This window comes from Electrophorus electricus, chromosome 6 (genome assembly GCF_013358815.1).
Source record: "Electrophorus electricus isolate fEleEle1 chromosome 6, fEleEle1.pri, whole genome shotgun sequence".
Lineage (NCBI taxonomy): Eukaryota > Metazoa > Chordata > Actinopteri > Gymnotiformes > Gymnotidae > Electrophorus > Electrophorus electricus.
In genome coordinates, this window is record NC_049540.1 from 21,389,534 (window position 1) to 21,403,370 (window position 13,837).

Here is a 13,837-nt window from a genome sequence, read left to right on the forward strand (position 1 = left end):
AGATTTGTGCTTTTATTATATGAAACCCATCTGGCCATCAGTCTTCAGTCTTCCTCTTTTGTGAGTTTACCATTTGAGCAATAGCCAGTAACAGCTCAGTGGAAGACGTTATTGCGGCACCCCCACAGACAGTGACTGTGTATACACAAGAGCAGGTGGAAATGCAGTCGTCCTCCGGGGGGGAGACAGTGTGCTGGGGCTCCTTAATATGTGCCGTGCTAATGTATCTCTGTCTCTCTGTGCCACCAGTGTGTGGGGACATCCATGGGCAGTTCTTTGACCTGATGAAGCTCTTTGAGGTGGGAGGGTCACCTGCCACAACGCGATACCTTTTCCTGGGGGACTATGTGGACCGGGGCTATTTCAGTATCGAGGTGAGCGGCACTCATGTCAAACCTTTCCACCTCCAACAATGCTTCAAAACGTGACTGCAAGCATGCTCCCATACAGCCTTAATGTTATCTGTTGATGAGCTGATCACAGGTGTCACTCAAAAGTCTGGTCTAGGAGAAACGGTTACTGTGTTGTGAGCTCACACCGTAGGCAACACCACTCTCAGCCTGACGACTATGCTAACCTCCTCGTCTATGGGCAGAATGGGGCATCTTGCGTCTGGGCGTGCGCAGTGCCTGCGAATTTCCCCGGACCGTTCTTGTGCACCCCCCATTTCGCTTACGGAGTCCTCACTCCACACCTGAGAGTTGGAGATCCTGCTGACTCGGGCAAAAATGTAGGAGAACTGATTCCCCAATTCCCCAGTTGAGCGAGGACATGCACCACGCCCAGCTGAGCAAAGGTGATGTTATTCATCATCCTGGACCAGAGAACCGGGTTGTGAGATCACACAGCAAGCAGTCGCTCTCCTTTTTATAACCACATGCTGATGTCGCCAGCCCCTAGTTCCGCTTTTCCCTCAGACTGACAGGGTCCAACTGCAGAGTTAGAGAGTTGTTTCCAAGAAATAACAGCATATCTAGTGCTAATCAATCAGCTTCTCTTGATTACATTATTCTTATGCAATAGTCACTTTAAACTTTATACAACCTGTAACCTGTATGGCACACACACACACTCACACAAACACACACACAAACACACACACATATATACACCTGCACCCACCTGGGGTCATTAAGAGTGCACATGAGAGTGTTATGGCCTGGCAGTAAAGGGAGTGGATTAAGCACTGACACTCTGCTGGTGGCACCCAGTAAGTGTTCAGGTGATGGAGGACGATGGTAGATGTGTCATCGATGGATGTCATTATGTATTACCTAAAGTTGGGGAAAAGGGCCATATGGCTGAACGTGTTCCCTGCTAGCTGATGTCCTGGTTGCCAGTGTCACTCTCTGTGATGGGCCTTCATACTCCATTAGCTCCTCCCTGTTCTCCATGACTCTTACACTGCACGCACAAGCTACACGTTGTTAGACTCCTTACCTGCTTCTGTAGTCTGGTGTGTGTGTGTGTGTGTGTGTGTGTGCTGTTTGCTGTAGCCACACATGTATCACACATATGCGTATCTCTTACACTGTGCCTACATTTCTGTCCGCAGTGTGTTTTGTACCTTTGGTCACTGAAAATCCTCTATCCAAAGACGCTATTTTTACTGAGAGGAAATCACGAATGTAGACATTTGACAGAATATTTCACCTTCAAACAAGAATGTGAGTATGCACTCTGGTGTTATCTGCAGCTTACGCTTCTACCTGTCAGGCATGCCGTGCTCTTTAGCTCTCTGAACATGAACTTCAGCTTTCAGATATCCCACTTGATTCTGCATGTTCTAGACGAGCGACTCGAGATGTGACTTCTAATTGCTGGGCTGCTCTCCCTGGCCAAGGTGTGGGAACGCTGTTGAGTAAGGAGATGTGTTTGACGGGGAGCGTTCCCTGAGAAGGTCTCTGTCTCTTTAAGAAAGGAGCGGCTCAGTGAGAGGTGACAGAGCGGGTGGGGGAGGGGCCAAGCAGGCAATGAGGTAATGCCTAAGAGTGGCGCTATCCCACAGGGCCGAGCGAGAGAATATCGAGACAGGTGAAGTGGGGGGTGGGGGGGGGGCGTTGTGGAGTTGGCGACAAACTATTTCTGTACCTACTCTGCTGACCTGTCACCATGGAGACAAATGCCTTTGAGAGGCAGTGAATTGAGATTTAATGAGAAAAAAAGAGGAACACATGTCGACCCACGCAGGAAGAGACCTTTAGCAGACTAGTGACGCTGTAAATTCTGTATGTGTGTCAATGTGTTTGTGTGTGTGTGTGTGTGTGTGTGTGTGTGTGACTTTGACACACATGAGAGCTAGAAGGGTTCACTTAAAATTGTAATTGGGAGGACACTGATAAGAAAGATATCTGATACAAGATTTGGTTACGGCCTGAAATGTTCTATTATATGCCATGTCAGCTTTGTGCCTCTCTGGATGTTTTGGACAAACCTACAAACTATAAATAATTAAGTAACTACTGTAGGCTTTATCCTACGTTGGCAAAACATCTCACATCGTTCTGTCTTTCTCTCAGGTAAAATCAAGTATTCGGAGCAAGTATATGACTCTTGTATGGATGCATTCGACTGCCTTCCCCTGGCTGCTCTCATGAACCAGCAGTTTTTGTGTGTTCATGGTGGCCTTTCGCCAGAAATACACACCTTAGACGACATAAAAAAGGTACTGCCCACTCTGTAGGAACTCCATTCCACTTCCATAGTGCAGTCATCCATGCTGTGGATGGCTGGGGGGGGGGGGGGGGGTCAGCTACATGAATGTGTGTGTGTGTGTGTGTGTGTTTGTGTGAGTGAGTGTGTGCCTGTGTGTAGCCAGTGTGAGTTCTTTATAACATGTCTTTGTGTTGCCTAGCTGGATCGGTTCAAAGAGCCACCTGCGTTTGGGCCCATGTGCGATCTCCTGTGGTCAGACCCCCTAGAGGACTTTGGCAATGAGAAGAGCCAGGAGTACTTCAGCCACAACACAGTCAGAGGTTGCTCCTATTTCTACAGGTACATCTTGCTCACACTCCCACCACCAAGAAAGTAAGAAATTTGAAAGAATTTGAGATAGATGCACCCACGCATACAAAACGCTCAATATCCTGCCTCTGCAAAACCCAGTGTCATGACACCTGAAGTGCACGCTGACATGGGCACACAGTTCTCTTTCGGCTTATATGTGTACATTTAAGTTCACGTGTACATGTAAGAGGTGGCACAGTGCCGTGTCTTTGTGTTTGTGTGTATGTGAGCGCACACACATGTGTGTGTGTGTGTGTGCGTGTGTGTATTTGTGCATGTGTGTTTGTATAAAAGCATTTGTGTGTGTGTCTGTGTTTCTATGTGTGGGTGTTTGTAAATATACATTGGTGTGTGTATGTTGTGTGTGTGTGTGTATATTTATGTGTGTGTGTGTGTGTGTAAGTAACACAGAGAGATCAGTAGGGGATCACTCACTCTCTCCAGGTGCTGGAAGCTGCTGGTGCTCTCAGCACTCTCAGCTCTCCCACCAAGTCCCACCAAGCTGTTAATATTTCACACACTGCTGAAGACCTGATGGAGCACTGGAGACATTGTTTGTTTGAGTAGGTGTTAGACAGTGTTCAGGTGTCTTTTTATTTATTTATTGTGTGTGTGTGTGTGTGTGTGTGTGTGTGTAGGGATGAAGAGAACTGTGTCTGTGAATTTTTAAGTTCAAACCTCATGTGTTTATCCAATTCATTGAAAGCCTCAGTAAGACAGGCATACACCCTAACACATTCCACATTCGTTCCGTGTGCTGTGAAGGCTGAGATGGTCTTTAGAGGTTTAGAAGGCCTGTCCCTGAAAATATCCCACACCACACACCATGTGTGTCATTTTACACACTCTGGCTCATGTTTGTGTGACCGTATATCCATGTGCATGTGTATTTGTATGTGTACATGTAGATGTGTGAGAAAGAGAGAGAGAGAGAGAGAAATAGAGAGAAAGAGAGAGAGAGAGAGTGTGTGTGTGTGTGTGTGTATGTGTGTGTGTGTGTGAGTGTGTGAGTGTGTGTGTGTGTATGTGTGCGTGTGCGTGTGAGTGTGCGTGTGCGTGTGCGTGTGAGTGTGTGTGTGCGTGTGCGTGCGCGTGCGCGTGCGAGTGCGTGCGCGTGCGCGTGCGCGTGCGTGTGTGTGTGTGTGTGTGCGCGCGCGCGCAGGCGGTTCTCTGGGCTGTGCTCCTTGCTCTGCAGTGCTGGATGACTGTGTTGTGTTACAGGGTAGTGAGGCATCTCTGTCTTCCCCTCTGAACCTGGGATGCTGGGTATCAGCCAGTCAGGCCCATGGCCAGCTTCCCCTTAGTCCTGCACACACACGTGCGACCATGTCCACGTATGCTTTCCCGGGGTTTTTAATAACCCATCTGTGTCCACATTCGGGATGTGGGTGCGGGAGCTGAATGAGCTGTAGGTGCCGTGTGCTCTGTAGCAGTGAGCCAGGGAAAAAAAATGCCAGCAGATTTGGGCAAAGCAGGAGCAGTACTCGATTCAGCCTATAAACAGCCTTCAGCCTACAGCCTTCTAGTTATATGGACTAATATTCTCTCTCTCAGCACAGTCGAGGCTTTCAACACTCACTTCTTCTGACTCCAGTGAGGGACCATTCTACGGTGTAGGTGTGTGCGCGTGTAGGTGTAGCCACGGTGATACCGCAGAACACACTCGTCATGCGGCGTCATGGTCACCCATGACTGCATACACAGTGGCAAGCACTGCCGCTCCCCACCAGGACTTGCTCAGTGGAGGGCCTAGTATCTGCAGATTTTACTCCAACCCTGCAGAGCTCCGCCTCTTTCACTAATAGCCACGCCTCTGACCGAGGTGTAACCAAGGTGTAACGGCTAACGAAAAAACGACTGGCAAAATCAGTTTTTTTTGCAGGGTTCCCTCAAACTACTGAAGACACTGATGCCTCATTTGAATAGCCCAGGCATACACCATTACATTGTGGTTATGTAAGAACCACAGAGGCATGTTCTTGTGATGTGCATTGTCAGCGTTCATAGACTGTGTGTGAGGGCTGAAAACGCAGCATCAAAATCTTCATGCTGAAAAGTGCAGCTTGCGCAAACCAGGGACAAGCCAGGATTTATAAGTGCTCTCTCCTTTGATATTTTGCAGACTCGAGTTCAATCTGAATGCTCTATTCTTGATCATTCTGGAGCCTTTCCATTTCCTCTGTTTCACCAAGACTTGTTTATGAAAATCTTTATAATTACCTTAATCTTATGAACTACAGCTATGCCCACACACATTCAGAACAAATGCCGTTAAATGTTCCTCTTTCGATTCACAAACTTATGAAACACTGTATCAGCCTTTTGCAGGTCTTCGTAATATACTGGCTAAGAGGTCATATACACTAGGGGCTTCTTTTAAGTCTTTGAGCCTTCGTGCATCTTTGGAACATGTTTACTTCCTTGCCTTTTGAACCTCTGCATATAATGTTTGGCCAGGTGTCTCGGTCTGTGACATAGCTCTTTGTGGCACCTCGCATCAGCGATGTGTTATTTATATTTGATCCTTTCATTGATTTGTTTAGCACACTGCCATGTGGCATGTCTGGGGCAGTGCTCTGTGTCATGATGGGTTGTGTTTCAGAACACACACCCCTGTCCGTAGCAGCTGTAAAGCAGATATGGGAGCTGCATCTCTGAACCAAAATACAGGAAGAAGGACATGATCCCCACCCCCACCCCCCCCACCCCAAGCCCCAATCCCGTCGAGCTCCTAAATCGCTGTTTAGTCAGCAGCAACAGACAGCAGGAATGAGTGAGGGATAGCTAGAGAAAAGAAGGAGCACGGCGAGGAAGAAGAGTGAAATAGGGCGGGAGTCATGGAGGTAGAGGGGGAGAGCTAGAGGGAAAGATGGACAGAGGAATGGAGGGAGAGATGGGGGGAGAGAGGGAGGGAGAGACAGAGCAGGGCCTACACTGCAGCCAGCAGCAGCAGCAGCACGGCTCTGCGATCTATCCCACAATCCCTAAGGGCTTTGCAGTGTGGTGTTGCCATGACAACTCACTCCTCTTGCCTAAACTGAAGCGAGAGAGCAAGACAGGGAGAAGGGGTGAGAGAGAGAGAGAGAGAGAGAGAGACGTAAAATAAGGAATGATTTGTGGAGAGAAGTAGTATCGCGATGAGGTTCTACTCATTAGTAGATACTTTAGCTCAAGGAAGAGAGTGCGGGAGAGAAAAAGAGAGAGAGGTGAACACTGTTTGACACTCATTTCCCGTCATAACTCAAAGGCTGCACCACACATGCTGCCAAGCTGCTGTGTTACTCGCTCACACACAGAGGAGAGCTAGCTGTGTCTCTCACACACACAGGAGAGCTAGCTGTGTCTCTCACACACACAGGAGAGCTAGCTGTGTCTCTCACACATACAGGAGAGCTAGCTGTGTCTCTCACACACAGAGGAGAGCTAGCTGTGTCTCTCACACACAGAGGAGAGCTAGCTGTGTCTCTCACACACAGAGGAGAGCTAGCTGTGTCTCTCACACACACAGGAGAGCTAGCTGTGTCTCTCACACACAGAGGAGAGCTAGCTGTGTCTCTCACACACAGAGGAGAGCTAGCTGTGTCTCTCACACACAGAGGAGAGCTAGCTGTGTCGCTCACACACAGAGGAGAGCTAGCTGTGTCTCTCACACACAGAGGAGAGCTAGCTGTGTCTCTCACACACAGAGGAGAGCTAGCTGTGTCTCTCACACAGAGGAGAGCTAGCTGTGTCTCTCACACACAGAGGAGCGCTAGCTGTGTCTCTCACACACACAGGAGAGCTAGCTGTGTCTCTCACACACACAGGAGAGCTAGCTGTGTCTCTCACACACAGAGGAGAGCTAGCTGTGTCTCTCACACACAGAGGAGAGCTAGCTGTGTCTCTCACACACACAGGAGAGCTAGCTGTGTTTCTCACACACACAGGAGAGCTAGCTGTGTCTCTCACACACAGAGGAGAGCTAGCTGTGTCTCTCACACACAGAGGAGAGCTAGCTGTGTCTCTCACACACAGAGGAGAGCTAGCTGTGTCTCTCACACACAGAGAGGAGAGCTAGCTGTGTCTCTCACACACAGAGGAGAGCTAGCTGTGTCTCTCACACAGAGGAGAGCTAGCTGTGTCTCTCACACACAGAGGAGAGCTAGCTGTGTCTCTCACACACACAGGAGAGCTAGCTGTGTCTCTCACACACACAGGAGAGCTAGCTGTGTCTCTCACACACAGAGGAGAGCTAGCTGTGTCTCTCACACACAGAGGAGAGCTAGCTGTGTCTCTCACACACACAGGAGAGCTAGCTGTGTTTCTCACACACACAGGAGAGCTAGCTGTGTCTCTCACACACAGAGGAGAGCTAGCTGTGTCTCTCACACACAGAGGAGAGCTAGCTGTGTCTCTCACACACACAGGAGAGCTAGCTGTGTCTCTCACACACAGAGGAGAGCTAGCTGTGTCTCTCACACACAGAGGAGAGCTAGCTGTGTCTCTCACACACAGGAGAGCTAGCTGTGTCTCTCACACACAGAGGAGAGCTAGCTGTGTCTCTCACACACAGAGGAGAGCTAGCTGTGTCTCTCACACACAGAGAGGAGAGCTAGCTGTGTCTCTCACACACACAGGAGAGCTAGCTGTGTCTCTCACACACAGAGGAGAGCTAGCTGTGTCTCTCACACACAGAGGAGAGCTAGCTGTGTCTCTCACACACAGGAGAGCTAGCTGTGTCTCTCACACACAGAGGAGAGCTAGCTGTGTCTCTCACACACAGAGGAGAGCTAGCTGTGTCTCTCACACACAGAGGAGAGCTAGCTGTGTCTCTCACACGGAGAGGAGAGCTAGCTGTGTCTCTCACACGGAGAGGAGAGCTAGCTGTGTCTCTCACACACAGAGGAGAGCTAGCTGTGTCTCTCACACACACAGGAGAGCTAGCTGTGTTTCTCACACACACAGGAGAGCTAGCTGTGTCTCTCACACACAGAGGAGAGCTAGCTGTGTCTCTCACACACACAGGAGAGCTAGCTGTGTTTCTCGTTCCCACATAGAGCAGGAAAATGAGCTGTAGGCTATATGTAAACCGCAGGATGAGGTCCTCTCCGTTAAATCACACTGTGTGCTCCATTAGATCTTGACAGGGCAAGATTATGCACACACATCACAAATGCCCTGAAGTTTATTATGGCTGGTACTCTGTTGAAACTCAACGCTTAACCTAACATTAACTCCACTCAGTATAGGTGCAGTTCTGTAGCAGTCTGTTTTTCTGAGCGTGCTGTAAGAGTGTGTAAGAGAGAGAGACAGAAAGAAAGGGAACATGACAAAAAAAGTCATTGCTCACTGTAGCTCATTGCTAAGTTGTGTTGACTTGACCAGTCGAAGCTTTAAGATGTAATAAAAATGCCAGCATGAGTGTAATTGTTCAGAAGAGGTCTCTGTGCTTGTGACTTACATGCACTGTATGTCCTCCTGAGACCCGGACTGTTGCTGTGTGCAGTTTTTAATTCCCCCAGTGTGCACTTCATTCTCTCACCGGGATATATACATTCCCTCTAATGTGGTGTAGGACTGACTCCTAATCACAGCAATCATTGACATCCATCGGTTTTGCTAAGACTTGCCAGTGTTTGACACATGTTCAAATCACAGGGGGATATTCCTACCACAGATTCATTCTTCCCGCTTGATTAGGTTTTCTAGAGTACATGCCACCACCATGTGATCATTTTCGGAAATGGCCGTCTGTCCGGCAGCTGACATCCACACTGGAATGATCCAGTTATAATGGATTTGTTTACACTTTTGGAAAATGTCTGATACAAGATATGTGGAAGGGAAATAACTCGTTCATAATTCATTCACCCCCTGCTGGCTATATAGTGAAATTACAGGCAGACTCTGTGTTTATTAGTGGTTTGGTTGACTGATATTGGAAATGGGAAAAGCTGAGTTCTCTCTGTTACTCTCTGTGCCTTGCAGTTATCCAGCTGTGTGTGAGTTCCTACAGAATAATAACTTGTTATCAGTCATCCGAGCACACGAAGCACAAGATGCTGGGTATGTATGCAGACACGTTCATTACTGCTCACTCGTACTTTTTACACACGTGCCCTCTCACTGCACACTCTGACTGCACACCCACACTCTACACTCTCACTGTTCACTCTCACTCTGCCCTCTCACTCTACACTCACTGTACACTCTCACTCTACACTCTCAGACTACATCCACTGTACACTCTCAATCTACACACTCACTGTACACTCACTGTACACTCTCACTCTACACACTCACTGTACACTCTCACTGTACACTCCCACGCTACATTCTCAGACTACAGTCACTGTACACTCTCACTCTACACACTCACTGTACACTCTCACTCTACACTCTCAGTCTACACTCACTGTACACTCTATACTCACTGTGCATGCTCAGTCTACACGCACTCTACCCTCTCACTCTACACTCACTGTACACTCTCACTCTACACTCTCAGTCTACACTCACTGTACACTCTATACTCACTGTGCATGCTCAGTCTACATGCACTCTACCCTCTCACTCTACACTCACTGTACACTCTCACTCTACACTCTCAGACTACATTCACTGTACACTCTCACTGTACACTCACTCTACACTCACTATACACTCTCACTCTACACTCACTGTACACTCCCACTCTACACTCTCACTCTACACTTTTAGACTACATTCACTGTACACTCTCTCTATACACTCACTGTACACTCACTCTACACTCTCAGTCTACACTCACTGTACACTCTATACTCACTGTGCACTCTCAGTCTACACTCTGACTGCATATTCTCATTCTACTCTCACTGCTCATCTTCAGTCTCACTGCTCAGTCTCCCTGCACACTCTCACTGCTCACTCTCACTGCTCACTACTCTCTCACTGCACACTCTCACTCACTGTTCTCTATCATTGCTTACTCACACTGGTAGCTGACACTGATCACTCACGCATTCCATCTCATTGCTCAGTGTGTCCGTGTCTTGGTCTTCAGTAATTGGTGATATCCATTTAAGTGGTTCAATCTCTCTCTCTCTCTCTCTCTCTCTCTCTCTCTCATGCACTGTGTCTGCCACAGATACAGGATGTACAGGAAGAGTCAGACCACTGGCTTTCCCTCCCTCATCACCATATTCTCTGCACCAAACTACCTTGATGTTTACAATAACAAAGGTAGGTAAAAGCAATAGTCCAGTGTTAAATGTATGTCCTTCTTTCATTTCATCACACGCTAACACCATTTAATCTGAGCGAGTTTATGGGCAGTAGTATTGACACATAAGACTGCAATATGTGATGAATTCTTAGGAGAGAAATGGCAGATGTGAGTATATATTTGGTGTGATGGGTATAATAGACAAAGGGAGGTTTGTAGAGGGTTTCCATTATAACGACTGGAAAAGGATGTGTGTGCATGGCGGAGTGTGTTTGCCATAGTGAATGGAGTAGATGGCGGAGATGTGGCTGTGCGAGGGCCCATCAGCTTGACTGACTCCTTCCATGTGGCTTTATCTCTCCTGATGGAACAGGGTCAACAGCTCAGGTTCAACAGCGCCATCTAGTGGACATTTCACGTGGACATACCCTCACACACAAACAGGGAGAAGCAATTTGGAAGCATTTATTTCTTTTTTAAAGAGCTCATTGTTACCGATTAATACAGATAACTTACATGCAAATAACACGCAAAGATATTCAAAGATACACAAAGCATTTAGATTGCTTAGGTTAGTCATAATAAGCGTAGTAATAGTAGCAGTAGTAGTAGTAGTAGTAGTAATAATAAGAAGAGGAATTATAATAATTTCTTCAGGGTCATAATTATCATGATACATTTGTTTTGTATAGCACATTTTTGAGACCCAAAGATACTATACTTTGTATCATCAACTAGAGAGGATCACAATTCACAAAGTTCATAATAACAACAGCTACAATGACAACAATGACAAGTCAAACGTTTTGAAGGATAAGAGAAGTTGGTGAAAGGCCTGGTGGTAGACAGGATATACATCAAATTTTAAACTTGAGAGTGATGGGTGTGGAGTGTCTAACTGTGAGAGGGAAAGAATTCCAGAGTTGAGGAGCAGCTCTAGGGAAGGCTTGGCCTCCAGCACAATGGAATTCACATGGAGGACCAATGAGTAAGTCAAGCAGTCAGCTGTGGAAGTCCTGAGGACTTCCTGAGTGTGACCCTCAGTAAAGGGGTTGGAGGACAGGTAGAAGAAAGCTAGGTTCTTCAGTGCTTTACAAGCAAAGGAGGTGAAACGTGAGTAAAGGCACAGATGGAATGTTGTGGTTGGAAGACATGCTGGTCGGAAGCTGAGCAGCTGAGTTCTGGATGACGTGGAGTTTATGGACAAATATACCACTCAAGCTTAGTGGAGCGTGTACCACTCAAAACGGAGATTCAGTTGTCCAGATGGCTAGGAATAAAGGAATGGAAAAGAGCTTCAACTGCAGGAAAAAAAAAAAAAAACAGAAGATCTGAGTTTTGATTGTTAGATGTACAAAATGGTCTTTGTGATGAATTTGGGAATTGGAAGAGAGCGAAGAATGCTGTGCTAGCTCTACTGTCAGTGTGGAGGGCTAGGAGCTGAGCTTTGTTAAGAACTGCTTTTGAACCAGTTACCAAGTGCTCATTCGTCACTGTTAAATTTGAGGAAATTGTTCAACATCGATGTCTTATGAGATATAGGCTAAGATATGAGCAAAAGGGTCATTTTTGGTGAAAGTTATACTAAAGGTTTGTATTTCATCCAGAATCACCAAGTCAGCTTTAGTGCTACAACAGCAGAGGTTTGCGATGATACAGTTTTCGGCATTTTGGCCTTTAACTCTTAGCAAACAGTGTAAATGGTGATGAGTGTTAGCCAGTAGTTTCTCCACCTCTCATTGTCAGGGATTTTGTCCTTTTCATGTGTATTGTCTGTGTCAAAACTAGTCCAGCCCGGCTGCTCCGAGTTCAAGAGTCTTTAAGAAACGTGGGATACAAAAGCCAAGCCAAAGTCCAGCCTCCAGTTATGAGTTTATTGTTCAAACTGACCAGCTAAAGCAAAGAATGGCCAAAGGGTCACAGATGTGCTATTGAATATTATTATTATTATTATTATTATGCTTTCTAATTAAGAGGACTACAGATTGCTTATTTTGAATGTATGCTAATTCATGTATTGCTTATGAGCAACATTCTTTTGATTTCAGCACACAAATAACTTATTTAAATACTTTGGAATTTTAAGGCACTGTAATTGACCTATGAGAAAAAATATAGAAATGAAGAAACAAGTCAGCGCAGGATATTATGTACTTCTGAGATTAGGAGATCATTTCTCTGCTGAATGAATAGGAATGCAGTGCTGGAGCTTACTAAACGCGTTGGTGTGTGTGTGTGTGTGTGTGTGTGTGTGTGTGTGCTCATGTCAGCCGCTGTCCTGAAGTATGAGAATAACGTGATGAACATTCGACAGTTTAACTGTTCCCCACATCCCTACTGGCTGCCCAACTTCATGGACGTGTTCACCTGGTCTCTGCCTTTCGTGGGAGAGAAAGGTGACCTTCAGCTGTCTACCCCCAACCCATATACAGTATGATACAGAAGGCACCAACTCATCCTAGAGCAGCATGTCCCTTGAGAGGATTGGCAGGTGCATGTCCTGGTCTGATCTTCTTTTCTCTGCAGTCACAGAGATGCTGGTGAATGTGCTGAGCATCTGCTCCGATGATGAGCTTATGAACGACGGAGACGAGATCTTTGATGGTACGAGATCTCCTTTAAATCAGTCTCACCGTGCAGTTGTTTTTGCCACCTTTGGCTTATTCTCACCGGAACTGGAATCGGTATACTTGACTTTACTATACTTGCAGCAAAGCCTGTAAGCTGGGACCGCTCCTGAAATATCAGGTTTTGTTCCCCTTTTCAACAAGCCCCACGTTTAAATGTTAGTGACTATAGAGCACTCTCCTTGTGGCAGTGCAGTCTGAGGTTGAACTTTCGTATCCGCCCACAGCAAACGCAGCAGCAGCCCGGAAAGAGGTGATTAGGAACAAAATCCGTGCCATTGGGAAGATGGCCAAGATGTTCTCTGTGCTCAGGTATGAGGAGGACTTCCACCATCTGCTCATCTGTGTCAGTGTCTTATGAAACTCCACACAGATGCGAGAGAGAGAGAGAGAGAGAGAAAGAGAGAGAGAGAGAGAGAGAGAGACTGCTGGAGTCTTAAGTGTGTGTTTGTGGATATACATATATGTATGTGTGTGTGTGTGTGTGTGTTTGACTTTATGCAGGGAAGAGAGTGAGAACGTGCTGACTCTAAAGGGGCTGACCCCGACCGGCATGCTGCCCAGTGGAGTGCTGTCTGGAGGCAAACAGACTCTACAGAGTGGTGAGCGCATGGCCTTACAGAAGGCCCTCCTCCCCCTTGTCTCCGACCACTTCCTCTTTCTCTACTTCTTTCCATGTCCCTGTCTCTTCATCTGTCCCTTTCTGTATCCTCTGACCAACTCCAGGCTTTGGGGCACTCCTCTCTCTCTCTCTCTTTCTCTCTCTCTCTCTCTCTCTCTCTGGGAGTTGCCCCAAAGGCTGGACCGCAGTGGTTCGGTTTTCCCTATCATGGGTAAAACTGGGGTGAGGCGAGTGTGAGTCTGTGCCGACAGGAGAGCGCGCGTGCGTGTGTGCCTGAGGGGTTGCATGGCACCGTGCTCCATAGTCTGGTTGGCGTGCATGCGTCTAGCGGGGCCAGCCTGCCGCCTGGCTCAAGCTCTGCCCTGCTGCTCCCTGTCTGCCACTACTGCCACTGCA

General features: G+C 47.2%; 1 protein-coding gene across 2 annotated transcripts in view; it reads left to right on the forward strand.

The window, feature by feature from the left end:
- Positions 1 to 13,837, forward strand: part of ppp3ca (protein phosphatase 3, catalytic subunit, alpha isozyme) — a 42,455-nt gene that overhangs the window by 22,410 nt on the left and 6,208 nt on the right. For both annotated transcript variants that reach the window (XM_035527554.1, XM_035527555.1), the window contains exons 3-12: positions 250 to 374; positions 1,556 to 1,667; positions 2,520 to 2,665; positions 2,855 to 2,994; positions 8,974 to 9,051; positions 10,115 to 10,209; positions 12,463 to 12,588; positions 12,719 to 12,796; positions 13,047 to 13,131; positions 13,324 to 13,421. In XM_035527554.1, the coding sequence (XP_035383447.1) occupies positions 250 to 374; positions 1,556 to 1,667; positions 2,520 to 2,665; positions 2,855 to 2,994; positions 8,974 to 9,051; positions 10,115 to 10,209; positions 12,463 to 12,588; positions 12,719 to 12,796; positions 13,047 to 13,131; positions 13,324 to 13,421 (1,083 nt within the window). The remainder of the gene's footprint in view (positions 1 to 249; positions 375 to 1,555; positions 1,668 to 2,519; positions 2,666 to 2,854; positions 2,995 to 8,973; positions 9,052 to 10,114; positions 10,210 to 12,462; positions 12,589 to 12,718; positions 12,797 to 13,046; positions 13,132 to 13,323; positions 13,422 to 13,837) is intronic.